At 37.4% G+C, this 27,189-nt stretch overlaps 1 protein-coding gene across 3 annotated transcripts; it reads left to right on the top strand.

Moving 5' to 3' along the window:
- The first annotated feature begins 1,470 nt into the window (after nt 1–1,470).
- On the top strand, nt 1,471–25,342 carry LOC114053924 (peroxisome biogenesis factor 2). 3 transcript variants are annotated; one of them, XM_027877071.1, is made up of 3 exons: nt 1,471–1,704; nt 21,839–21,963; nt 23,043–25,342. In XM_027877071.1, exon 3 carries the CDS (start codon nt 23,063–23,065, stop codon nt 23,978–23,980), a length of 918 nt encoding a protein of 305 aa, XP_027732872.1. In that variant the 5' UTR covers nt 1,471–1,704; nt 21,839–21,963; nt 23,043–23,062; the 3' UTR covers nt 23,981–25,342. The 3 variants fall into 3 exon arrangements, with proteins under 3 accessions (XP_027732872.1, XP_027732874.1, XP_027732873.1); XM_027877073.1 differs by lacking the exon at nt 1,471–1,704 and adding an exon at nt 1,881–2,036; XM_027877072.1 differs by lacking the exon at nt 1,471–1,704 and adding an exon at nt 21,088–21,747.
- Nucleotides 25,343–27,189: the final 1,847 nt, after the last annotated feature.

Here is a 27,189-nt window from a genome sequence, read left to right as displayed (position 1 = left end):
CACCCCAGTTATATTTACTTATCTGTGCACATTGTTTTTTTTCCCCGTAGAATATATAAACTCTTTGAAGGATGCACTGTTTCATTGTTCTTTGAATCTCCAGGCTGGCTAGCACAGTATCTCGAAGGGCATAAAGTAGGTGCTTTAGAAATATTTGTCAAAATGAACTGAATCTTTGACGCTATGTTTGAAATTCCTATTTATATAGAGCTTGATAAAAAAAAAATTCTCCCGAAATGTCCAATTATTCGTGTTCTAAATGATGCTGAGGTCTGCAGGTTGATCAATGAGGTAGCAATGATTGACAAGCAGTGCAGTGTTATTAATGCCAATTATACATTAAAGGTAGCACACCAAGGTGAATGTTGCAATTGTCTAATGAAAAGAACTTCCTAATGGCAGGTGTACCTGTAGTACAATGGCACCCCTAGGGGCAAGCTCCTGTGATCTAAAAGGAAAAGGCAGTATTGTACTATAGAAAGAGCTGCTTAATTTGGAGTCAAGAGAACCTGAGTAGAAAGCCTGATTCTGCCACCAAAAAACCTGCGTGACCTTGGGCAAGTCATTTAACCTCTCTGGGACGAGGGAGGCTGGACTAGAGCTTACCTAAAAGTCTCTTACCATTAAAAATCCTACGACTTTAAGTGTCCCTGCCCATGCACACAATGGAGAGCTTTTCTTCCAGCTGATAAGCCCTTAGTGAAGCTCTCTGGGGTTACTGTGCAGCATTGATCAAAAGCAACCCCGCCGATGCATCAGCACTAGATACCTGTAAACTGAGATCTTGAGGTTCTTTGCCCCTCCAAAACTCCAACGCTAAACGCTATAGCCTCAGTCCACAGCAACCCCGGCATCTCTCAAGCCCCTTCCAATTCTAAACCCTGCCTGCTATTCGGGTAGGAGCTGACTCAATTCCCCGTCAGCGTCTGCAGCTTCGGCAGCACCGCTCCTTCCCCTCCCCACACCTCGCTCCCCACTGCCACCATCATTCCTCCTGTTCCCCCAATTCTCGCTACTTTATTCTATTATTATTAGCTCCTTTTCCCGCGAAACCTTTGCCAGACAGAGGGTACACGGCTGACTCCAGGTCTTCTTTGAGCAGTATGGCCTTTTAGTTACATCGCTGGCCAATCAGTGCGCTTCTTTGCTTCCACGTGGCGGACTGACCAATCACAGCGCCACTAGACGTGCAAATCGTGTTTTCGGCTCTTCTCGGTGCATTTCATAGTTCGTTTTGGGCCCTTGTCTCGACCTAAATCAGGGCTGGGGGAGGAGGTGCGGCTAGTGTGTCAGGGGGGGTTGCGGGAAGGTGGGGGGGTGGGTTGATATGTGTGTGCGCGTTCGTGTGCGTTCGTGTGCTCCCTTGCTTCAGCTACTTCCGGGTCTGGAGTCGCTCCGGAAGCCCTAGGTTCCGGAAGTATGGCCCTTGGGGAGCCGAGGTCGGCCTAATTGGGGTGGGGGGTGTAAGGGGGAGGGGGAAGCGTCCACCGAATGTTTCCGAGAAAGTCCGCCTGGACCGTGGTTTCTCCCACATCATTCCTGCCGGCGTCGGCTCTTCGGTGTCCGCGCGTGTGCGTGCAGTGATTGACAGCCGGCAGGCCAATCGCCTGGTCCTTCCTCGCTCGGGGCGTTGCCCGTTTGGGGGCCCGGTCCGCGAGCTCCGGCCTGCGTGGTTACGCCCGCGGACCGGCTTCCTCGTTCCAGGTAGGAGCAAACAAAAGTGCCCGGACTCCGGAGGGGCGGGGAAGAGGAAACTGGGCGGAAGCTGCCGCGCGCCCCCGACCCCCTCCAGTGCCCGCGGCCGAGTCCGAGAGCTCGCCGAGCCGCGGCGGGAGCTCTCCGTGCTTTGCCCCGAGGCCTTCTCGAGGAATTCCGACCCACTGGGCCTGGGGGCGGGGGGTCGTTGGCTCTTCCGGCTCAGGCCTCCCCAGATCCCCGAAGGCCCCGTCCAAATGCCCGCATCGCCACCGGGTAGACGCATCCCGGCCTTTCCCAAGTCTGTTCCTCAGGAGCAAGTTCCTAACACTTTCCAACAAGTATGCTCACTGCAGGGGCTTCTCTACCGTAAAAATAGTTAGCGATGGAAACCGGCTTACAGAGGGGTCAGTTATTGGAAAATTGGCTTCTGATAAAGGGGGAGGAGGAATTGTGATGCCACTTAATACAGGTTAGGGTGCTAAAAGTTACAGCGTCACTTTTTTTTTTTATGAAGTACTGCGTCATTCTTAAAATAACTTTTTAAACGGTCCATGTAGTGGCGTAAAGCACCCTGTCAATTAACACGCGTTTATTAAGTTTCTACTATGTTAAGCGATAGAGTCACAAAGCAAAAACCAGGCAGGTGGTGAAGAGTGCTGGGTCTGGAGTTCAGATGTGGCCTCAGATGCTTACGAGTTCAGCCACCTTGAGCATGTCATTTAAGCTCTACCTGCCTCAGTTTACTTAACTATAAAATGAAAATCTTAATATCACCTGTCTCTTAGAACTGTTGTGAGAGGATCAAATGTGAATATTTGTCATAGACTTTGCTAGCTTACTTTTTGAAGGGGAGGGGATGGGGACGTTGTGTACGCAAATGACATACAAAATAAGTAAAAAGTCAGTGGGGGAAGAGGAAAACTAGCATCTAAGGAGAACCAGAAGCATCTCCGGTAAAAAATGGCTCTAGAGCTGAGCTTTGATGAAAGCTAGAGATTCTAAGAGGTGGAAGTGAAAAGGGAGTGCTTCCCAAGCCTGGGGGACAGGACGAAAAGTCTTGGAGCTAGGAATAACTTGTAGGAGGGACTGCAAGTAGGCATGAATGAACGAACGGAACGAACGAATGAATGAATGAAAGAAAAAGCATTTATTGCTGTGTGTCAGACTGTCATTTTCTTGGAACACATACAAACAAAGTTTTGCAGGATCTTACAGTGTATAAAAAAGTAATATATAATAAACCATGAAAGGTATGCTGGAGCCAGATTATTAAGAGCCTTAAATGGCAAACAGAGAAGTTTGCATTTTATCCAAGACGAAGTAGCAGGGTAATGACATGATCCAAGCTGGTAAAGTAATAGCATTTTTGGATCTGAATCCTGTCTCTACCCTTTAATACCTTGGATGAGTTTATTAACTTTGTCCTCAGTTTCCTCATCTATAAAATAGGTATATTGTACTAAATGACCTACCTTACAGGACCCTTTTCAATTATAAACTTTGATCCTAAATTTAAAATTTGGGTTCACTAGTAAAATTTGGGCTCACCCTTTTAATTGCAAAATAAATATTTCCATCAGAGAGTTGGCCCAAATTCACTTTAACTTTGTTACCTTTTAAATTTTACCAAATTCATTTTGACTTGGTTAACTTTTTAACTAAAAAAAAAATTTGTAATAATTATAATAGAACTGGCATTTATAAATTACAAAACACTTCTCATAAAGCTTGAGGTAGGTAGAAGTAAGAGTCCTTGAACCAACCTAATGCCCATTTTAAAGCTTAAATGAAAGAGAGGTAAATGTCCATACATTTGGTCTTCATATTACCCCCATGATCTAGGAGGTATAATACAAGTATTATCCCCATTTTACCAATGAGGAAACAGTCTCAGAGTAATGGGTGAAACTAAGACTATAACCCAAGGCTTCTGATTTTTTAACCCAGTGGTAACTTCATTGTATCAGTTTTGCCCTTCTGCAAAATAGATAACAGTTATTCACATCATCTTGGAAGCTATTCATAGGTTGTGCCATGCTTTGACTGTTTACTGTCATTTGGAACCAGGCTCCTAGGATGTCTAAAGTTTCCTTCCTCTCTCCCCTCACATCTTACTGTGTCCATGTTTTCACTTCCCTATGTGGTCTGGGATGTTGAGGAACTAAGCAAATAGGTTTCCTGTCACTTCACTAAGTAATATAGAATAAAGAATATTATCACAAGATGAAAGTATATTGGGGACACAGGTGAATAGCAAAAATGGTTCCTTAGGGAAACATAAAATCACTTGTCTGCCAAACTTCTCAGCTTTATTTTCATGAATCTCTGTCTTACTGGATATTTGCTGTTTCCAGAGTTTTCACTGGTGGTTTTAATTCTTCTGAAGTTGGTTTTGGCACTGCTTGTATCTCTGGTCTTTATGTTAGGATTTTGAGTTAGTTAAGAATCTTGATTCTGTTTGCCCCCTCGGTTTTGGAGTCTTAATATTGAAAATGCTACATGCATGATATCTAATGAAAAGCCAAAGAAATTTTCATCATGTGAGCATTTAGTTTGGCAGAAAAAATCATGTGTATTGTGTGTCTTACCCCAACCCCACTGAAGTTTCTAATATTGACTTCTGAAAACCGTAGAAAAATAAAACCACAATATACACTACAATTTTCTAATCATGGAATACTAAAGGAAGATGTGAACTAGAGGGACAGAGGATCATTGGCTTTTCTTTTTTGTTTTAGGTTTTTATTTGTTTTTCCTTTGTCTTTACAAACTCTGATTTTATCTTGATTACCATTTGCTTTTATTGGAAGAGATTAAAGCTGGGAAATCTTGAGCAGAATATGGATTTTTGAAAGAAATGTGCCAATTTAGTGGATAATTTCCCAAGAAAACCCTTCTTCCTCTACACGTAAACAGCATTAAGGTAGCATAGTCCAGGAGTGATAAGCTAGGAGTCAGGAAACTGGGTTTTAGTCTTGGATCTGAGACTGTCTAGTTAAGTGAAATTGGGCTGGTTAGTTAACTTCTCTGGACCGAAATTTCCTATTCTGTTAAATGAGCAGGTTGGACCAGATTCTCTGAGATTCCTTCAGGCTATAAATGCCATATATAATGAGAGACAGACAGAAAGAGAGAACTTGACACTTTTCAAAGCACTTTTATCTACTCTGTCATCTAATCGTCACAGGCTTTTTGTTATAAAAGATATTTCTGTTCTATATATCCTTTATAATTCTTTTTCACCTCATTCCCTTCCACATCTTCTTCCATCCAGTGACACTGGCTTCTTGTTTGTTCCTCACATAATCCATCTTCCAACACTATATTTTCACTGACTGTCCTTTGTGCCTGGAATTCTCTCCCTCTTCATCTTTGACTCTTGGCTTCCTTGGCATCCTTCAGGACTCATCAGATACAGACTATCTTCTGTATCTTTGCTAATCCCTCTTTATTGCTAGTGACTTCCCTCAAAGATTATCCCCGATTTATCTTGTATATGTCTTGATGTATGTAGTTGTTTGCATGTTGTGTCCCCATCAGACTGTGAGCTTGTAGAGAGCAGGGACGGTTTTTTTGTTTTTCTTTGCCTAGCACATAGCAGGTACTTAATAAATCCTTGTTGACTCAGTACCAAACTACAAAAGAAAAAAGTTCCTTATTTAATCACTTATTAGTTTCTTCTAAACATAAAATTTCTTTTTTTTCTCTAATTTTTTTCTTTCTTCTATTTCAGGGTGTCCCCTCTACAAGCACTATCATGATTCTCTGTGTTTCCAATTACTAATGCTCTCCTCCCACCTGGCTACTTTGCATTTAATTAGATTGCTTTCACAAAATTCTATGGGGAGTCGGGGAATAGAGACCTTGGTAATCCCCTAACCCAACTAATGCCAAAACACAATCCCATCTATGACATTTCCCAAAAGTAGGCATTCAGCCGTGTTTGAAGACCTCCAATGAGGAGGAACCTACTACCACCTGAAGCATCTCCTCCCACTTTTAGGTAGCTTTGGTAGGAAGTTTTTCCTATCATCAAGCCTAAATTTGCCTCTGCAACTTCTACTTGTTTCTGGTTATTGCCCCCTGGGACCAAAGAAAACAAGTCAAATCCCTCTTCTACTTTCCTGACTTTGATATACTTGAAGATTTTCTGGTTTTATTTTATAATAACATAATAACTGACACTGCTTTCCAATTTGCAAATCACTTGACATACATTATTCCATTTTAACCTCACAATAGCCCTGTGAGGTAAGAACCGTAAGTACTGTTATCCTAATTTCACAGTTGTGGGCTCATTAAGTGACTTGGCCAACCTTACCCAGCTGGTAATAGAACTTTGGTCATTTGACTCCAAATCCAGAGTTCTTTTCACAATCTTACCCTGCCTACCCTATACTTTTCTTTACTATTTCTATTTCATACTTAAAGGATCATACTAAAAGAATCTGTGATTGCCTAGGGTCACATAGCTAGTAAGTGTCTGAGACACTTTGAGTTGAACTCAGAAAGATAAGACTTCCTTTTCCTGGCCCAGCACCATGTCCACTCTGCCGCCTAGGTCCCCTGCCTGGCATATAGTAGGTGCTATAGTAGTGTTAGCTATGATAATATTGGGCAGCTAGGGGGCACGGTGGATAGAGTGCTGGGCCCGGAGTCAAGAGACCTGAGTTCAGACATGGCCTCAAACACTAGCTGTATGACCCTGGGCAAGTCACATAACCCTATTTACCTCAGTTTCTTCATCTGTAAAATGAGCTGGAGAAGGAAATGGCAAACCACTCCGGTATCTTTGCCAAGAAAATTCTAAATGGGGTCACAAACAGACACAGCTGAAATGACAACATAATAGAATTGTTAATTCCTATTAATCTGATGGATAAATCTGTCAGTGCTCAGGTTCAAATCACAGAGTCCAAGGAATGACTGTATGAAAGATGATTCTAGAGTAAAGCAAGGTTTATTTGAAGAGTGTGATCACCCCTGAGCTAGTGAATTCACTCCCATCAGACATGTAATCCTTTGCTGGTCCAGTTTTCCACTGATTTCCTCCTTGAATGAATTTGCAAAGTTTTATGGGGAATGAGCCAAGAACTAAGGGAAGCCAATTCTGGTTACTATGAATGAGAAATTAAGAGTGAGGGATGGTAACTTCCTTATCTATAGAAAAGTGGAAGGAAGGAGCCCAGAACGTGTGGTATTTATGTGCTACACTATGAAGTTCATTAGACTGTTGTCATCCACTGTAAATGATCTTCAAGAGTTTTTGTGGCTAAAAATAGAAATCATTACCCTGTAATCAACCTGATAATCTCTCCAACCTTAGATAGGCTAATTTTTTTAAATTTTTATTTCTATTGATACCTTTTATTTTTGTATCATGTTCTTTTCAGAATATAACTTTTCTACTCATCCTATAATGAAGCTTAAGAAGAAATAGAGGCTAAAAAAACAATTCAGCAAAACTAATAATCTGACCGTGTATGACAATGTGATATTTCTTATCCACAGGGAGAGGAAGGTGAATTTTCTCTCTTTTCAAGGGCCAAGTTTGATCATCACAATTATATCCAGCACAGTTCCTGTTATAGAATAGGCACTTAATAAATGCTTGTTGACTTATACAGCATTCACTTTTGTTTCATTCTTTCCATTTACCTTGCAGTTATCATATGTAGTGATTTTCTAGATCTGCTTACTTCATTCTGTATCAATTCTTACTGATTTTCTCCTGTTTCTCTGATGTATTGATATTTAGTATTTCATTACATTCATTTACCACAGGTTATTTAATCATTCCCTGTTAACGGGCATCTGCTACGATTCCAGTTATTTGCTGCCATAAAAAGTGCTGTTGTGAATGTTTTGGTATGATATGGGTCTTTCTGTCATTGACCTCCTTCATATAGCGCACTAGCTGTAGAATCTCTGGGTCAAAAGGTATGGATGGACATTTTAGTCACTTTTTAAAAACATACAGCTACCTTTGACCTAGCAATAGCACTTCTAGGGCTGTATCCCAAAGAGATGATAAAAATGGGAAAAGGACCCACATGTACAAAAATATTTATAGCAGCTCTTTCTGTGGTGGCAAAGAATTGGAAATTGAGAGAATGCCCATCAATTGGGGAATGGCTGAACAAGCTGTGGTATATGAATGTAATGGAACACTATTGTGCTATAAGAAATGATGAGCAGGCAGACTTCAGAAAAACCTGGAGAGATTTGTATGGACTGATGCTGACTGAAGTGAGCAGAACCAGGACAAGGTTGTACATAGTGTCAGCCACATTGTGCGATGAGTAACTTTGATAGACTTAGCCCTTCTCAGAAATGCAAGGATCTAAGACATCTCCAAAAGTCTCATGATGGAAAATGCTATCCACATCCAAAGAAAGAACTATAGAGTTGGAATGCAGATCGAAGCATACTATTTGCTATTTTTTCTTCTGTTTTGTTTTGTTTCCTCTTTCTTGTGGTTCTAATTCTTCCTTACAAAATGACTAATGTGAAAATATGTTTAATAGGAATGTATATGTATAGCCTGTATCAGATTGCATGCTGTCTTGGGGAGGGAGGGGAGAAAAATTTAAAACTCAAAAGCTTATGGAAGTGATTGTTGATGAATCAAAATAAATTAGCTTTTTATTTTTTTAAAATAAATTAATTTTGAAAAAATTTTAAAAAAACATACAGCTAGGTACTGATTAGTGCAAATAATGAATCCCCTCATATGGTCACATGTATTCAGATTCACATGTGTGAAGTTATAATTCTGTCAAATGCAGTCTTTGTTCTAACTCAATGGAAATATACAGTGCAAATTTGAATATTGCAACAACTTCAAAGAATTCATTATTTTCCACTGTTTGGAACCTAGCTGTAATTACAGATTGCTTTTTCCACCTCTTATCTTTGTTGCCAGTTTGCAAAGTATATGAAGTGAAAATTCAGAATTGTTTTGATTTATATTTTTCTAACCATTATTTGCAGATTTGGATATGTTATTTTTATAAATAGATTTGATTGATATGTTTTATTTCTGCATCAGATAAATTTTCCCTTTATCCTTCTCCCTCATCTCAACCAGAAAGCCTTCCCTTATAACAAAGATTTGGTGATTCAGTAGAATTTTCTAAATAAACCATCATGTCATCAGCAAGTAGGGATAATTTTGTCTCCTTTGCCTATCTTTACATCTTGAACTTATTTTTCTGGCCTTAATGCTATTGCTTACATTTTTAGAGCTTCTATTAAATACTACCTGAGAAAGGGGGCATCTTTGTTTTACTCCTTTATTTATTGGCAAAGCTTCTAGTGATTCTCCATTGCATATGATGATTGCTTTTGGTTTAAGATATATGCTTTTTGTCCTATTAAAAATACCTCTTTAATACCTATGCTTTGTATGGTTTTTAACACAGATGAATGTTCTGCTTTGGCAAATGCTTTATCAGCATTTATTGAGATAATTATGTGGCTTTGTATATTTTTGCTTTTAATATCAATAATTATGTTGATTGTTTTCCTAATGTTGAACCATCCTTGTGTTCCTTATGTAAATCTAACTTCATCATAATGAATGATTTCTTTGATGAATTGCTGTAGTCTGGCAAGATTTTATTTACAGTTTTTGAATCAATGTTTATTAATGATAATTAGTTTATAGTTATTTTGTGTTTTATCCCTTTCTGGTTTAGCTGTTAGGACTATATCTCATAAAAAGAATCTAATAAAACACTTTTTCAGTTTTTGAGAAAAATATGGTTGTGCTAATTGTTGTTTTTATTAAAAGTTTGATAGAATTCTTCTGTGGACTCAGCAGGAATGAAAGCTTTTGTTTTTGTTTTCCTTTTCTCTTGATAGTTCCTTTACAGCTAGTTCTTTTTCCTAGTCTGATACTAGATTGCTTAACATGTCTGGTCTTTTGTTAGTTTTGTTGTTTTATGTTTTTGAAGATAGTCCTCTGTTTTGTTTATAGTTTTGTTACTATATAACTGTTCATTGTAGGTTCTGATTATTTTTATTTCTTCTGAGTTTGTTATGATTTTACTTCATTCACTTGCTGTTTTGTTGTTTTGACTTTTGCCCTCTTTTTAAGCTAAGTGGCTAAAAGTTTATCAATTTTGATAGTATTTTCAAAAAATCATTTTTGAGTGATTTTTTTTCCTTAGGTTTCTATAGTCTCAGATCCAGTTTTTCTATTTTTCTTGTGATTTTCAATCTCTCCTCTTTTTTTGCTTGTTTTGGATTATTCACTTTCTAATTTTAAATGCATATTCAGTTATTTAATCCTCTTTTTCTATTTTACTAATATATTTTAGGAACATAATGTTTTCCCTGAGAACTATTTTAGCTACATTCTAGAAATTGTAGTACAATTTTTTCATCATTATCATTGTCGTTCACATAATGATTGTTTCTGTGATTTTTTTTTTCCTTTGAACAATTCGTTATTTAGGATTTTATTATTAAGCTTCCATTTAGGTCTATGTCTTTTGTTTGTATTCTCTGAATTGATTACTATTTTTATTGTGTTATGGTCCATAAAGAATGTGTTTACTTTTTCTATCTTTTCACATTTATTTAGAATATGTCTATGCCCTAGTATATGGTCAGTTTTTGTAGAAGTTACATGTGGAGCTAAGAAATACATTTATTATCCTATTTAGAAGACACTGTAAATCTTTTAGCTCTAGTTTCTCCAAATTTGTTCAATTCTATATTTTCCCTTTCATTTATCTTGTTGGGTTTGTCCATATCTGAGAGAGAGACATTAAAGTCTTCTATTATTATTGCATTACTATATCTTTTTGTAATTTGATTTACTTTTCCTTTATGAAGTTAAATATTATGACATTGGAACACATAGATTGAATGTTAATGTTTGTTTATGGTTCCTTTCAGCATAATTGACTTTGCTTGTTTATCTCTTCATATTGTAAATTTTTGCTTTTGCTTTGTCTGATATGATTGCAACTCCTACTTTTTATGCATAGTAAATTTGTTCTAGCCTCTCATTTTTTATTCTATGTATATCTTTTCTTGTATTATCTTTCTTGAAACTGTAAGATAATGCTTTTTTTTCACTATCATTCTCATTTTATTATATTATTTAATGCATTTACATTGAGGGGAGGCAATTGGGGTTAAGTCCCGGGTCACACAACCAAATAAGTGTCTGAGGCCGAGTTTGAACTCAGGTCCTCCCTACTCCAGGGTCTGTGCCAGGGGTGGGGAACCTGTGGCCTCAAGGCCACATGTGGCCTTCTAGCTAGATCCTCAAGTGTGGCTCTTTGACCAAATCCAAACTTCATAGAACAAATCCCCTTAAATAAAAGGATTTGTTCTGTAAAACTTGGACTCAGTCAAAAGGCTGCACCCAAGGACCTAGAAAGCCATATGTGGTTCCTCAAGGCCTCAGGTTCCCCACCCCTGCCTGTGCTCTATCCGTTGTGCCACCTAGCTCCTCCAGTCCATTCTCATTTAAAGTTATGAGAGTTGTGTTTATATTTTCCTCTATTTGTGTCTCTAGTATTTTTTAATTGATGTTTTTTGGGGGGGGAGGGGGTTGGCTCTACCATTAGTTTTGCCTAATCTACATTGCTGCAACCCTATTCCCACAAGCACTCTGACCTTGCTTACCCACCTTTCCTACCCCTTTCTCTTTGTCAGCCTTTTCCCTAGTTTTATAGTTTTTCCTAATTTATTTTTATTTCTTTTACTTATGTAATTCTTCCCCCTTCTTTCTTTTTCTTTTTCATTTCTCAGTTAAGTGGCATATTCAGAATCCTTCTTCATCTACTTCCTTTCAATTTATTTTGTTTTTTAGTTTTTTTTTCTTTTTCTGTACTTTTTTTCTATAAGAGTCTTTATTCTCTTCCTTTCTGTCTATTCTCAACTTTTATTTTTGATTTATGATCTGTGTACTTAGTATTTCCTTAATCTCTTTGTGTTCCTTGTGGAATTAAAGCTTCTAAAGAACGAAGTATGATCTCCTTCTCCTAAACAATTTCTGTTACTACATTTATACATCTTTCCCCATCATCCCTTTTTCTCTTGTGCTTCACACTTACAGATATTATTTCATAAGGGAAGTAATGAGATATAAAAATCATAGAATTGTAGAACTAGGAGGGACCTTAATGATAATCTACTGCAACTTTCTTCTTATACAGACAGAAACACTTGGGCCTATACAGATCAAACAACTGGCACAGATGAGTGGCAGAGCCAAGACTAGAACCTGGTTTTCCTTTCTCAGACCACTGTTCTTTGTGCTGTGCCATACTGAACACTCTCTGTCTTTCTCTCTCTCTCTCTCTCTCTCTCTCATTCTCTCTCTCATTTATATTTTCCTGACAATTTAGAATTAGAAGTGATCCTGGGACCATCTATTCTAACCCATACCTGAAAAGGAATCCCCACTTATAATATACCTGACAAATGGTCATTTAGCTTCTGCTTGAAGCCATCCAAGAACAGTGAAGAGCAACCCACCATCTTCAGTCAACTGATTTCACTTTTTCTCTTATAATATTTGCTAAAGTGCTAAACTGGACTTAGTCTTCTTTTTTTAGTCTTTACACTCCTTCCTTTCACATTTGGTAATGATTTCTTCTGAATAATATACAATGTTCATTTATAATCTTTCTATCTATCCATCCATCTATCTATATCTATCTATCTATCTTTCTTTCTGCTGACCGCTTGAGGGCCACCATAGGTGATATGATGTTCTTATTAGCATGGAATATCTTCACATTTCATTGTCCAGCATTCTACTTTTGCGTGGCCTTCAAGAGAAAGTCATGGTTTAAATAATCAAAAGTTCATTAGTCTTCTTAATTACAACAAAAAATCCCAGTCATTTTCCATCCCTTAATGGCAAACCTCTAAATTTCATGTGTCATCACATATTCTATTCTTACCATCATTTGCAGCCTGATACTGGCATAAGTTTTGTATAATGTTGAGTAATGCCAGTGGTCTCCAATTTCTAGTACTTCACCTTTCCTCATTTTAAATTCTCATTATTAATAGTTCTTGTCTCATTTTTGGTCATTTTGCCTTTCTCCTATATGCCATTAAAAACTGCTGCCAAAGACAGCTGCTTTAAACAGTCCTCAAAAGTCTTGCAGTACTCAGCTGTGGGGTAATTAGGCCCCAGAGCACTTTTCTTCCAACAATTTAATCTTACTGTTTACTTCTCAGGCTATGACGTCTGCATCCAAATTGCTTATTTCTTCATCCTTTGATTAGAATCCTGGCACAGGCCCATGCTCTTGCCCCTGGATCTGTAACTATTCTGGGTCTTGAAAGAGTTCTATTATTTAAATTTAAAAAAAAGAAAACAACACCTTCCTCTATTACCCACAGCTTCTTGTTTGTTCCATGTCATCTTAATGTGTCTGTTTTTATCTTTTGAGCATACCTCCACTTTCTGTTTTCCTTTTACTCTTAAATATCTTTTGGGGATGGCTTTATTTTCTTACTTGATCTTCCTTATATCTTTATCACCTAATCCTGTCAATGCATACTTGTCTCATTTGTTCTTTTATTTTTACTACTCTGCTCTAGTTTCTTTTCCTTCCTGTATCCATGCTTTCCATCAGATATTCCTGAAGGTGAAAATAAATGCTTTACTATTTAATGCCTTTGGCTTTTCTCCTCTTTTTGAGATCTAAATGTGAAGATCTCAAGTCTGTGAGGATGATAGGGTAAGTGTTTTACAGATGAAGAAACTGAGGTAATAGACTACTTATATTGAATGCAAAGTGATGGAGCTGAGACTAGAACACAAGTCTAATATAAAAACTTGTTCCATGATTATTCAAGTATCATTTCTACAGTATTCTTTCTTTTTCAAGATTGTCCTGTATCACAGTTATAGAAAGAGAAGTGAAAAGTGTGATGTTCAATTAAAATTGCCCTAGAGATTGAGTGAAAATATCAGGTCTGTCCACTTTTGAGGGGCAGCTAGGTGGCACAAACTCATACTAGCTGTGACCCCAGCCAAGTCACTTAACCCTGTTTGCCTCAGTTTCTCCTCTGTAAAATGAGCTGGAGAGGGAAATGGCAAATCACTCTAGTATCTCTGCCAAGAAAACCCCAAATGAGGTCCTGAAGAATCAGATGTGATCGAAACAACTCAACAATTATTACTTTTATAGTAAAATAAGTAGTGTGATAGTTTTCAAAAAGATTAGTAAAACACAAAAGGTGTTGATGTTGTCTTTCATTTTTAACCAAAAGATCTACTGTTCTTAGCAAAATGTAACTTGTAAAATATAGCGCTATTGACAAACACTTAAGGAAATAAGATGGCAGAATTGTAAAAAAAAAAAAAATAGCGTCATGTTAGGCATCCTAAATTTGTTAAAGCTATAGCTGCACAATTTTAAAATGAACATTAGGATTTAGAATAATGAAGCACCATATCTTTATAAGGTAAACCTTGTCCTATTTAGGCTAAAGGAAGTAGGCAAGAGAAAGAAGTGAAGGAGATTAATTTACCTGCATAAAGTCATTAAGTAATTCAGTAACAAAGGTGGGATTTGAACTCAGTTTTTCACTTCCAGTCCTGTTCACTGTCCACAAAGTCACACTATTGCTAATGAGACTTAGTGATAACTTGTTCTCTTATGCCTGTGTTTGTAATTTGTTCTGGGAATAGCTGTCCTGCTAAATCCCTTTTTGATGCATGTCCCATTTATTAGTATTGATTTCAATGCAATAGACAGTAAATCTATCTGACTTCACAAAGGAAATAAAATATTTGGGTATGGGCAAGAAGCTTAGCAATCTTCAGTCACAGAATTAAATTTGCATAACTATCCCCAATCCTTTAAATTAGGGTTGGTTATGTGTATGTTTCCCCTTCAGCTTTTTTAAAAACTGAAGTGGCTAATGGGATGTTCAGTCTCATCCTCTTTGATTACTAGAAGAGTTAGAGGAGCATGACTTTGTAGAAATTAGTTTATTATTGTAGAATTAGAGTAGTATAGCGTGTGTGTGTGTGTGTGTGTGTGTGTGTGTGTGTGTGTGTGTACGTAAATATGTGTTGGGACAGGAGCAAAGAAGGTTGTGGGACAGATGAGACCTTAGATGTTATTTGGGAATCATGCATTTCTGCTGACAAGGTTTACAGATCTGTAAATTTGAATGTAGAATTTTTGTAGGCAGTATGCATTGACAAATATGCCTAATGGTAATACATCTAATACTGAGAGTCTCGGAACAAGTCAATAATAATGGCTTATATTGATAGCAGCAATGTAGGAGATGTTACTTGGTATTATAGCTAAAATCCATGTTATCCCCTTAATCATAATTACATTAATATTGACAGGCCCTTGACAATACTCACATTATTATTGATAAATTTCTGTCAATAACATGTTTCTAAATAAAATATATTCATTCATAATTTGTACAATACTCAATAAAAGCTCTAAAATACATCCTGAGAAATTCCTGTTTCCTCAGTGATATACATTAATTTGTTTTGGTTATGGAATATGCTATATAAGAAGCGCTTTTGATTTTTGGAGACAAAAATAAAACAAAACATGTATTATTTTTAAAAAGAAGTTATATATTGCTATTCTTGGTAAACTGATTTTCAGTTGTTTTTCAGTGAAAGAAAAGCAACGTGACATGCCTGGTGATAAAATGTCAGCAGGAGACCTTTTTAATAGTTTTTAGTGCAAGATCATTTTGTCTTAAACATATTTATGTGACAAGTTAATCACCCTAACCTTGGTAGACGTTACACCTTTTATCTGGTCTTCTTTTTGCCTTAAGCATTCCCTTCATATATCTCTGACTTGGGGTCTCCTTTGCTAAAAAGATAATAACCTGTTGGTGGTTGGACTCTTTTTTTTTTTTTCCGGTTTTTATTGACTGGAAATACGTGACCAAGGCTTAATTTTTAGGACTTTAAAAGGTCAGGAAAAGGGGACGAAAATGTTAAAAGCATGAGATAGCATGTGTGGAGTAAAGAAAAATGTGGGACCCCCCTGAAAATATTCTGGTCAAATCAAGTTATGTTAGTAAGATTGTATGGTGAGCTTAAAATCATAACAATCAATTCAGTCCAATTCAACAAACATTTATTAAGTACTTGCTTGTGCCAGGCACTATGTTAACTGCTGAGGATATAAAAACATAAATCAAATAGTCCCTGTCTTCAAAGAACTTATATGCTGTTATGCATAGCACTGGGTATCCTAAAAGTTTTAGTGCAGTTTTAAGCTTACTAAAACCTAAAACTGCACTAAGACCTTTGGGATACCTTGTATACAAAGGAATTTCCAGGAAGAAGATATTAACAACTGATGGGATCAGGATAGGCTTCCTGAAGGATATAATACCTAGAGCTGTAGTTTGAAGCTCAGTGTTCTTAGTGGTAGAGATGAAGGAGGAGTGCATTCCAGGCAAAAGGCACAGATGGGAGTAATGGAATGACATGGGAAAGGAGCAGTGAAGTGGGTAAGTTTGACTAGAACTTGTCTGTAATGTACCATAGGTCTAAAAAATTAAGTTGGAAGTTGTAAGGGTCAAACAGCAGGTTTGGACTTTGTCCTCGAGACAGCAGAGAATCACTGCAATTTCTTCAGCAGGATAGTGACGTGGTCAAACCTACATCTTAAGAATTTGTCATCTTTATAGAAGACAGGCTAGAAATAGGGAAACAATTAGGGGACTATTAGTATATGTCAGGGTAAAAAGTGATGAGTGGATGGAGAGAAGGGACAAATGTAAAATACATTAGTTTGGAGTACAGTAATAGAATTGACAAGACAACTGATTGGATGTAAGAAATGAGGGAGAAGGAAGAACAAAGGATGACTCTAAGGTTGCAAACCTGAATGACTAGAAGAATTTTGGTGCCTTTGTTAGAAATAGAGATTATAGAAGAAGGGAGGATTTGGAGAAAGGGTGAGTTATATTTTGAATATACTGAGTTTGAGGCTCCTGTGAGACATTCAGGTGGACTGGGTACACACACACGCACACACACACACTCACAAACTGGTAGAAACTAGATCACTGAGAGGAAATAGAGAAGAATGGCCTATGGCACACCCATGTATGAGAGTGATGTGAATGTTAATCCTGCAAAGGAGACTGAAAAGCAGCCAGACAGGAGAAAGAGAACCGGGAGAGAGGAGCGTCATGAGAGTACGGTGTGGGGAGAATGGCTAGCGGTGATTTACAGGGTCAAAAAAATACAGAAAAGTCAAGAAGGAAAAGGACTGAGAAAAGATAACCTTGGAGAGAACATTTTCAATTGAGTGATGAGCTCAGAAGCCAAATTGCAAAGATTTGAAAAGTGAGTATGAGGTGAGAAAAATCCAACTCCAATAAAGTATACTTTTTGAGCATAAGAGGGAGAGCTAAATATTAAAATGAATATCTGTGAAATGGATGGAGGAAAATAGATAGAATATGGGAGTGGTCAAAATAGAGTTAACATTTCATGAAATCACAGAATTTTGTAGGTAGAAAAGACCAGTGGACATCTAGACTGATACATATTTGAAAAAGAATCCTCTTTACAATATGTCTCATTAAGAGTCAACCAGCCTTTGCCTGAAGACTTCCAGAGAGGAGGAAACCACTACAAATAGAGGTAGCCCACTCCATTTTTAGTTAATTCTTACTCTTGTATGTCTACTGTGGACCACACTATACTGGACAGTGGCATAGATACAAAGTTTAAATAAGATAATCTCTGCCCCCTGTACTGTTAATCAGTTCACACATATCTTCCTAGGTTACTCCTAAGATGTCCTTCTTGTCGTTTCTTATTGTGTAATATTGTATAATAATATTCCATTATATTCATATACTACCATTTATTCAGCGATTCATCTATTGCTTTGTTTCTTCCAGCCGCACTTGAGGTCTTTGTGGCTAAGCTTTTCTTTTCTCTGACTGTTTGTACCTGTAGATAACAGTCTCTTCTGGGTTAACCTCTTGGGCCTCGTGTAACTCATGCTATTTCTTCATTTTGTTTGCCACTTCTCTTCCTTTTTTCATCTCCAGTCTCAATTTCTGTGTTGGAACTTTGTGTTAGGTCCCATCTCTACCTTTTCATGAACTCTTGAATGTAGTGCACAGTTCCTGTTTGGTCTTCTTTCCACTGTAGTCTTGATACCACTGCAATTCTAGATAGGGGTCTCTAGTACCAAGCTTCATTGTCTGCTGCAATCTCAGCTTTTGCTTTCTCTCCAATACCAATTCAATTATTGACAAAATACCCAACTGGGAGTTGGTTCTGAGCCCAGTTCTGGCCCTGATAGGCCCTGATCAAATGATAGAGATAACCCTGGTCTTAGGCTTCTTTGCAAAGCTCCCATCCCTTTCCCTACTTCCCCACCCCTTCCTCCTTCATCATACTGGCTCCTGTATCCCTTCTTGTTGAGCTCACTTTATCTTCTACTGCGGATTTGAGTGCTCCATGGCTCTTGTTACTATTGTATCTCTTAGCAATGACCTATGGAGACTGGGTCTGTGGCCCTCCCTGCTGCTTCAGCAGGTCAGAAATAACATCCCCTCTGTTGTGCTAACTTTCTCCTCACCTGGTACATTGTGAGTATGAGAACCCACGTTTTTAAAACTCTGTGAGGACAGGCCCACTGCAGCCCATCCTGTCTTAGACTGCAGACTTTAGACTGCTTTTCCCCCTCCTGTTCAGAAGGTCTGCACTAAACCATTTAGAATAGTTGAGGCTGCCTTCTACCTCTCTTTTCATCCTCTAAGAACTCATAGGCTTTTGGCTGGTATAATCCTGACCTCTATGGAAGAATTCACTGTTATTTTTTTTTGGTGTTCTTGATGATCATTCTTTATGGTGCCCTTTCAGATATACTTGCTGAAGTGTATTTGGGAGCGCTGGACTGCTCTGTAAAATATTGCCACCTTTTTTTCTTGTAAATTTTCCTTGTTATTATAAACTTAATAAACAGCATCCAACATGGACATAGGCAGAAAAACAAAAAAGGAGATTTTATTTGCAACTGAAAACATCTGTCATGTGCAGTTTGCTATTTCTCCCACTACACACATCTTGGGGTCATTGGGATTTTTTTTTTTTGTGTAATTCAAATTTGACATAGTAATTCCAATGCTATCCTCTCTCTTCTTCTGAACTTTTTTTTCTGTTCATTTTTTAACAGTTCATTGACATTTTTTGATTTCTTTTCTTTTGAAATAAAAGTATCAAAATGTCACCATCTCAACCAGAAGTCTACCTGTGGAGTTCTCATACAGAATTCTTATACCCCCTTTTCTTTCACTCTTAAGTTCAAAAGACATCAATACATGCACTGTAGAATGAGGGACAGGGGAAGCAATTGGAAAGAAAGTATATATAGGTTAATCAATATAGATTTATTAAGCACCTGCTGTGTTCCAGGCACTCTCTTAGGCACTGGAGATATAAATATTTTAAATGAAATAATCCTTACAAGGAGTTTACTTTGTAGTGGGGGGCGCTTATTACTAGAGATGAAACCTGATCCGAATTTTCTTAACTCAAGTAGCTTCATTGTAATGATTCAGGCAGTATCAGACTATCTGTCTGTCTCTCTCACTTTCTCCTTCTCTATGTCTTTCTCTGTCTTTCTCAATTTATATTGAACTAGATAGCATTTAAGAAGAAATCTTGAAATGCCTAAACCGAGGACTTTATACATCTTCAGGATTACCCCAAATTCAGAGATTACTGTCTCCCAACCAGCTGTGGAACAGAATAAATCCCACAAGATTCCCCTCTACTTGAAGCCTATGTCCATCATGATAATCCAAAGACTAGGAGCCTTCTACAATCATGTATTGCTTTAAACTGAGGATACAGAGTGATCCCCTAAGACTGAAGGCAGCATGTTATAGTGAAAAGAATACTGGCTCTGGTATTAGAGTACTTTGACCAAGTTCCTTAGCCTCCCTGGGCCTCAGATTCCTCATCCATAAAATGAGGGGGTTGGATTAGATGACTTTCAAAGTCCCTTCAAGTTCTAGATCCATAATCTTATGCTTGCCATACTTTTTTTTTTCTTCCTCTCTGGGTTTCTTGACCCAGTTGACTTCAGTATCTCATCACCAAATCTATGCCTCATAGACATTTCAAACTCAACATGTACAAAACAGAACTCATTATTTTCCCTCCAAGCCCTACCCTCTTCCCAACTTCCCTGTTATTGTCAAAGGTACCCCCATCCAGTCATGCAGGCTTATAACATTGATTCCCTTGACTACTTGCTTATACTCACCCCACATATCCAGTCTGTTTCCAAGTCTTGTCATTTCTACCTTTTATTTGTCAACTCTTCACTCACACACCCATGTATCTGGTACTGCCCTCATCACTTTCACACTTAAACTATGGCAAGAGCCTTCTGTTTGGTCTCACTACATCAAGTCTTTCCCCAGTCCATCCTTCAACTTAGTTGCCAAGGTGATCTTCCTACAGCACAAGTTTGACCATATCACACCCCCTCCCCACTCAGTAAGCTCTATTGGCCTCTTACACCTCCAGGATCAAATCTAAAGCCTTGTTTGGCATTTAAAACCATCAATAAGGTGGACTCCTTCTTACCTTTCCAGTCTCTCCCTTCCATGTGATATGCGATTCAGTGTCTCTAGTCTTGCATTCCTTTTAAAAGATGTGCCATCTCCTAACTCCATGCCTTTTGACTGACTGTCCTCCATGCCTGGAATGCACTACCTCCTCACCTCTAACTTCTGGCTTCCATCAGGGATCAGCTCAAATCTCGCTTTCTAAAGGAGGTCTTTCTAAGTGGTCCCCTCCATCTACCCCCTACCCAGTACTAGTGCCTTCCCACTTAGATTACCTTCTGTTTATACTATATATCTTGTATGTACAGTTCTTTGAAAGTTGTCTCTCGAATTAGAATATGAACTCATTAAGAGCAGAGGCTATGGTTTTGCCTTTCTTTGTATCCCCAATGCTTGGCACAGTACCTGGCACGTAGTAAATGCTTGCCAATTGATTGCTATTGACATGTGATGTATATCAAAATTATGAGTTGCTTGCTGTTTCTCTGCTCCTTAGGAATTTCAGATGTTATTAAAACAGGTATACTTTGATTTTTTCTTTAATCATTCAAATGATGCTCAACTCTTCTTTTTACTCATGCTATTTTAACATAGTCTATTTGGGGTTGAAAATAGTTTATGATAATCTGGAATTCAGACTAAGGCTATGAAGAAATACAGAATATCCCAAAAACATTAGTGCAGTTTTAGTTTTAAGTTTTAGTAGTATCTTAAAGCTGCAGTAAGGTTTTTGGGACACCCTTTATGGTGATGTAAGGTAGTTAATACTGTGCCATATGTTTTCTTATTTCTCCCACCTCACTCATTCCCCATAATCTTTTCAGTAGTATATAGCCATCCACACTAGAAAGTTTGGGATATTGTGCCATTCACCTGGCAACTCTTCTACTCCCCACCTCGAACATACCAATCTGTACTAGATATCATGCCTCTCCCTAAGTGAATTAAATCTGCTAAGCAATGAGTGGCTAGTGAGTGAGTGCAAACTTGCCTTAATGAATGTATCTAACAACCTAGACCATGTTTTACATCCACCTACCCCAGACATTTTGGGACATCTTGCCACACTACACATTCTGCCCTTCTCCACCCATTCTTTCTACCTAACAGTATCTACCTACCTAACAGTATCAAATCAATCCTGCTATTGCTTCTGAAAAGTACGTTGACATTGGACTGCACTTTGACTGTTCACCATTCCTTTGACTCTCCAACCTTTCCCTGGCACTCTGCTGTATGTGTTGTTCTCCCATTTGATGTAAACTCCTTGAGGGCAATTACTGTCTCATTTCTGGATTTATATCTATAGTGCCTAGCACAGTGTCTGTCACATAGTGGGCACTTCATACAATCTCTTTCATTTATTCATTTGAAGAATTATGCTTCTGTTCCATAGTCTTGGATGCTGTGCTTCAATTAATGCAGCTGAAGTTTGTGTTACCACTTTCAGATCTTTTTCAGGTAAATTAATGTCTCCCCTTCTATCTTGTTCTTGTAAAGTTGATTTTTTAAACCCAGGTATAAAATTTTATCCCTATTTTCATCTTATTAGATTCATCCTGATGTTCTAATCTGTGGTATTCCAGTGATGCAGCCAAAATGTGGATGCTTTTCTATTGAATATCAGTACAGTGCCATATTACAACAAACCAAGCCAGAGTCACTGTCCTTCAGAATGTGAGTATATATACCTCATGTTTCTCTGATTCTAAATCAGGACCCTAACTCTGTAAATGGACTATAATTTGAGGAAAAGAGTAGTCTAGATAAGGGAAAAGACTCCCTACCTCATCATTTTGGTGATGTGTAATATTCCTGACACTTTTGTTCTCTTTTTTATCCTATACCCGTGACCCCTACAGTTCACCACATTTCTGAATAACATTTGTGCTATAGCTTTCAATATTCCTTTGAAAATTTCCCCCATATATAATTTGTACCTATTAGTATTTTAGTGATAATATTACTATATTTATTTGGATTGTTTTTTAAAAAGAATTGATTTTCCCTTGTCAGTTTTCACAGTAGCATGATAGGCATTCACCTCTCTTATCCCCACCACTTGCCTTTATCAATGAAAAGGATAGCGATTAAAAATTAAATTATTCATTTAAAAATATAAATGTGGAAAATGCCAGAGCTACAGATTAAACTCTTGTCTTGATTCACCATCTAGTGAAAAGTTATAGTTTACAGTTATTAGTCTTATGATAAACTTTCCCATTAATCATATTAACTTAAAGGTAATTTGGAAAATAGTGTTAATTTTAATTTTTTTATGGTAATGGTTAAAGTATCTGGCTAAAAGTTTATGGGACACTTCTGCCTTGGAAGTGGTTTGTTGAAAAAAAAATACAACCGGGGCAGCTAGGTGGCACAGTGGATAGAGCACCGGCCCTGGATTCAGGAGGACCTGAGTGCAAGTCGGGCCTGAGACACATAACACTTACTAGCTGTGTGACCCTGGCAAGTTACTTAACCCCATTGCCTAGCAAAAAAGAAAAAGGATACAACCAACTAAATGTGTGTGTGTACACACACATATATACATATATATAGTATGTAAATATATATGAGATAGGAGAAAGAATACAGTTATAATAAAGAAATTATAGTAACTACATTGCTATAGTATATTTTTGCACTGTTTAATGGTATAGTTTTTGTCCTGAATGTCCTGAACACGAATCATGCTTTTACAAAATTTAAGCATTAATAAATTGGGGTGTGTTGACTTATTTGTTTGTTTTCACCAGAGTCCTGCAGTGAAGAAGATATGTCTTCCAAAGGAAAGAATACTGAGCACACAAGCCCTGTACTGAGAATAAGTCAACTGGATGCCCTGGAACTGAACAAAGCCCTGGAACAATTAGTTTGGTCCCAGTTTACTCATTGTTTTCATGGATTTAAGCCAGGGCTCTTAGCCCGGTTTGAACCTGAGGTAAAAGCATTTTTGTGGCTTTTCTTATGGAGATTCACCATTTACTCCAAGAATGCCACTGTGGGACAGTCAATTATGAATATCCAATACAAGAATGATTTTTCTCAAACTCAGAAATATCAGCCACTAAGTAAAAATCAAAAGTTATGGTATGCTGTTTGCACAATTGGAGGAAGGTGGTTAGAAGAAAGATGTTATGATTTATTCCGTAACCACCATTTAGCATCGTTCTATAAAATCAAACAGTGTACTAATTTTATTGTTGGGCTTTTGAAAGTAAGTAGTTTGGTTAATTTCCTGATTTTCCTTCAAAAAGGAAAGTTTGCTACATTGACAGAGCGTCTCTTAGGTATTCGATCTGTATTTTGCAAACCCCAAAACATCCGAGAAGTTGGCTTTGAGTACATGAACAGGGAACTTTTGTGGCATGGTTTTGCAGAATTTCTGATCTTTCTCTTACCACTTATTAATATCCAAAAGTTGAAAGCCAAACTGTCATCTTGGTGTATCCCCATCACAGGTGTTCCTAACAGTGATGATACATTAGCCACCCATGGCAAAGAATGTTCCCTTTGTGGAGAGTGGCCCACTATGCCTCATACCATAGGTTGTGTACATGTGTTTTGTTATTATTGTGTTAAAAGCAGCTACTTGTTTGACATGTACTTCACTTGTCCTAAGTGCGGCACAGAGGTGCAGAGTCTGCAGCCACTAAAGTCAGGGATCGAAATGTCAGAAGTAAATGTTCCTTAGAAACAGAATCCACCTTCTTTAAGCAAAATAGGTAATACTTAAGAATGCATGTCAGAGTCACCATTTCAAATCTCTCTAAAGACATAATTAAGACACTAATCCCTGGAAGCTACATTATGTCAAATTTATTGTGTAAATTCTACTACATCTCGAAAATAAAAGTATCATTAGTTTGAACTTAACCAATTTTAGATTTTTTTTTAAAAAACAATTCCATTTGAAATAAGGATTTGTTTTTGGCTTATGCTCAAAGTGATTTAATGGCTGCTTGCTTACTTTCCTGAATAACAACTAGTAAGAATGTTCTTTCCTGCAAAGAAGTTGAGCTATAAAATGTACCCTAATAGCATGTGGATGCCTTTGTAATATCTTTGGGTCACAGGGTCATATTTAGAGATGGACAGAACTTTTCAGCTCACAGGATCATAGATGGAATGGCCCTCAGAAGCCTTCTAGACCAATTCTTTCAAGATTGCTAAGCAACCCCAGGAAAGTTAAGTGTCTTGCCTGAGGTCACATAGACAGTATGTATCAGAAGACATGTTTGAACCAGGACCTGTGACTCCAAAGCTAGTTCTCTTTGCACTGTATGACACTGCTTCATAAATCATCTCATCTGACCTCCTCATTTGTACAGATAAGGAAACTAAAGGCCCACTGGCTTATCCCAGATCACTAAAGTAAAAAAGTAGTTTGTAATAAGTAATACCTAGGATTTGAACCCAGCTACTCCAATTCCAAATCCCGTGCCCTTTCTTCGTCACCACTGGTTGCCATAGATTACATTTGCTAAATATTTTTTGACTATTTGCATTATTTTAAAATCATGGCACATTATAGGCAATCCTTAATATATTTGAAAAAACACTTGGAATAAGAAGATACTGTGTTCCTTTTGTATCTAGTTGTATGACCACGTTACTTAACCTGTTTGAGCCTTAGTTTTCTCATCTGTAAAATGGAGTAATACCTGTAGTACTTAGCTTATGGGATTATTATGAGGCCCATGACCTAATGTGTATATGTGTATGTGTGTGTATACATATGTACGTATGTATGTATGTATGTATAGTGCTTTGCAAACTCTAAAGTTCTATATAAAGTTAGATGCCTTTACTATTATATTACCTCACTACTATTACATTATGTTACTCATTACTATTATATTACCGCATAACCAGGCTTAAGCAACATCTGAAATTGCCTCTGTCATGTTTCGTACCTTTTTTTTCTCTCAGACTTGCCTAATGATCTTTTAGGAAGTAAAAATAGTTTGGAAATGAAGATTAACTGTATCTTTAGACTTGTGATCTACAGAGTTTTTGATCATATACCTCTATCAGTAAATTAGTTTTGAATGTATGCCATTAGTATGTGTATATTTGCTTAGAAAATCATATGTAAATTTACACAAAAATAGACATTTTAAAGGTTGCACAAAAACAAAAAATGAAAAAAATTGATTTGAGAACAGTAAAAACAATCCTCTTTTCCCAAATTAATAATAATTGTTAATGATGTTTCAGTGAACAGTATGATAGAATATGCCATATTTTTAAAAAATTGGCTTATTTTGTGATAGTAATTCAGAAGTCTTGGTTCTAATTACAGTTTATTTCATTACTTAGTTTTAATGGCTGTCATAGCTGAAAAAAATACCTCACAAAGATATATAGATCTATATGGAAGAAGTACACCATTGGCTTACAAAATCACAATGCTTATTTGTCAATCCCATCCACTAGTTATATAAAGGTTTTTATTAAAATTCAGCTAATAATCTTCCCTAATGTCACTCAGTTCTTGCAAATTAATCAGGTATTATATTTTTATGTATTTAACAAAATTTTAACAAAAAAACAGGTTATAAATTTGTTTCCAATTTTTTAAAGATATGACACATGATTTTATAGTTGATATACTTATATAATTTTCTGCAAACTGAAGAGAGTTAAGTATACAAGAGAAGAGTATGGTCTCTAGTATCAAATGCTGCAAAGAGAACAAGAAAGATGAGAGTTGAGAAAATGCCACCAAATTTGGCAATTAGGAGATTCTTAGTTACTTTGAAGATAGCACTTTAAATTGAGGAATCAGGGATAATGAACCTTGGAGACTGGAAATATATCTTCTGTGGAAATAAGGAAGTTTAGAAGAGGGATCAGTTTAGCAGGAAAGATAATGTAGTGGAATCTATGAATATTGCAACACATCCATTCCTCCTTTTCCCACTGAAGAGCTAAAAGTAAGGGGTGATGGTCTTACCAGTGACTGCTTCAGAGTGTAGACTGCCCACTCAAGGTCACTATGGAGCTAACCAGAAGTTACTGGGAAGAGAAAAGAGTTTTTTGTCTTTACAATGCTTCTGGTGTCTAGGTGAAGATTAATAAAATCAGAAGTCAATATTGGGTTATAGCAGATGATTGACACCATGGCAGTGAAGTCACTTGGAAAATGGCATAGATATATGCATATCAAACATGCAAGTGACACAAAGTTGGGGGAGAGGTAGAGAGAGAAGCTACCACACCAGATACAAGATCCAAAAAGATCTTAGCCTAAGACATTTGATTAAATTTAATGAGATAAAAATTACCATACAGTTTTATTTCAGTGTAAATGTAGATAATGTACAGTTTTACACAGGTTGAATTTGCAAGTATAAGACTGAGGAGGTATGGTTAGACAAACATTTCATATGAAAAAGATCTGTGGCTTTGAGTGAGCAGCAAATTAAATATGAATTGTTTGTCCTTGTTCTTGAAGAGCACGTATGACTTCAGGAGGGTGGTGCAAGTGAATAGGACTTAAGTAAGGCAGGGTTGTGCAAAGTCATCAGCCTCACTCCTCCAGAGGCATCAAAGTCCAGTAGCAAGACACAAGTCAAGACTTCTGGCACTGGCCCCAGATGCAGTGGGAGACCTTGGCCTTTTTAAACTAAGGACTTTCTCAGGTCTCAGTTTATCTGAAGCACATTCAGTAATTAAAGGCTAGGTAAGAATTAATGCAAAAGATGGCCTTGTTTGCCTTCACAGAAGAATCATTCTGGGGGGTGAAGACACTTAGAGTTTCTGGTCAGAACAGAAACAATCACTGTTTATACTCACTCTGAGCCAACAAAACCCAAACAATGAGCAAGTAAGGCATGGGAGAGGACCTCGTATTGAGCAATCAGTGAAAGCCAGAGTGATTTGGATCTAAAGGCATAG

This window comes from Vombatus ursinus, unplaced genomic scaffold, assembly GCF_900497805.2.
Source record: "Vombatus ursinus unplaced genomic scaffold, bare-nosed wombat genome assembly UNPS02014812.1, whole genome shotgun sequence".
NCBI lineage: Eukaryota > Metazoa > Chordata > Mammalia > Diprotodontia > Vombatidae > Vombatus > Vombatus ursinus.
The sequence above is the reverse complement of the archived record's forward strand: the minus strand, read 5'-3'. Positions and strand labels throughout refer to the sequence as shown.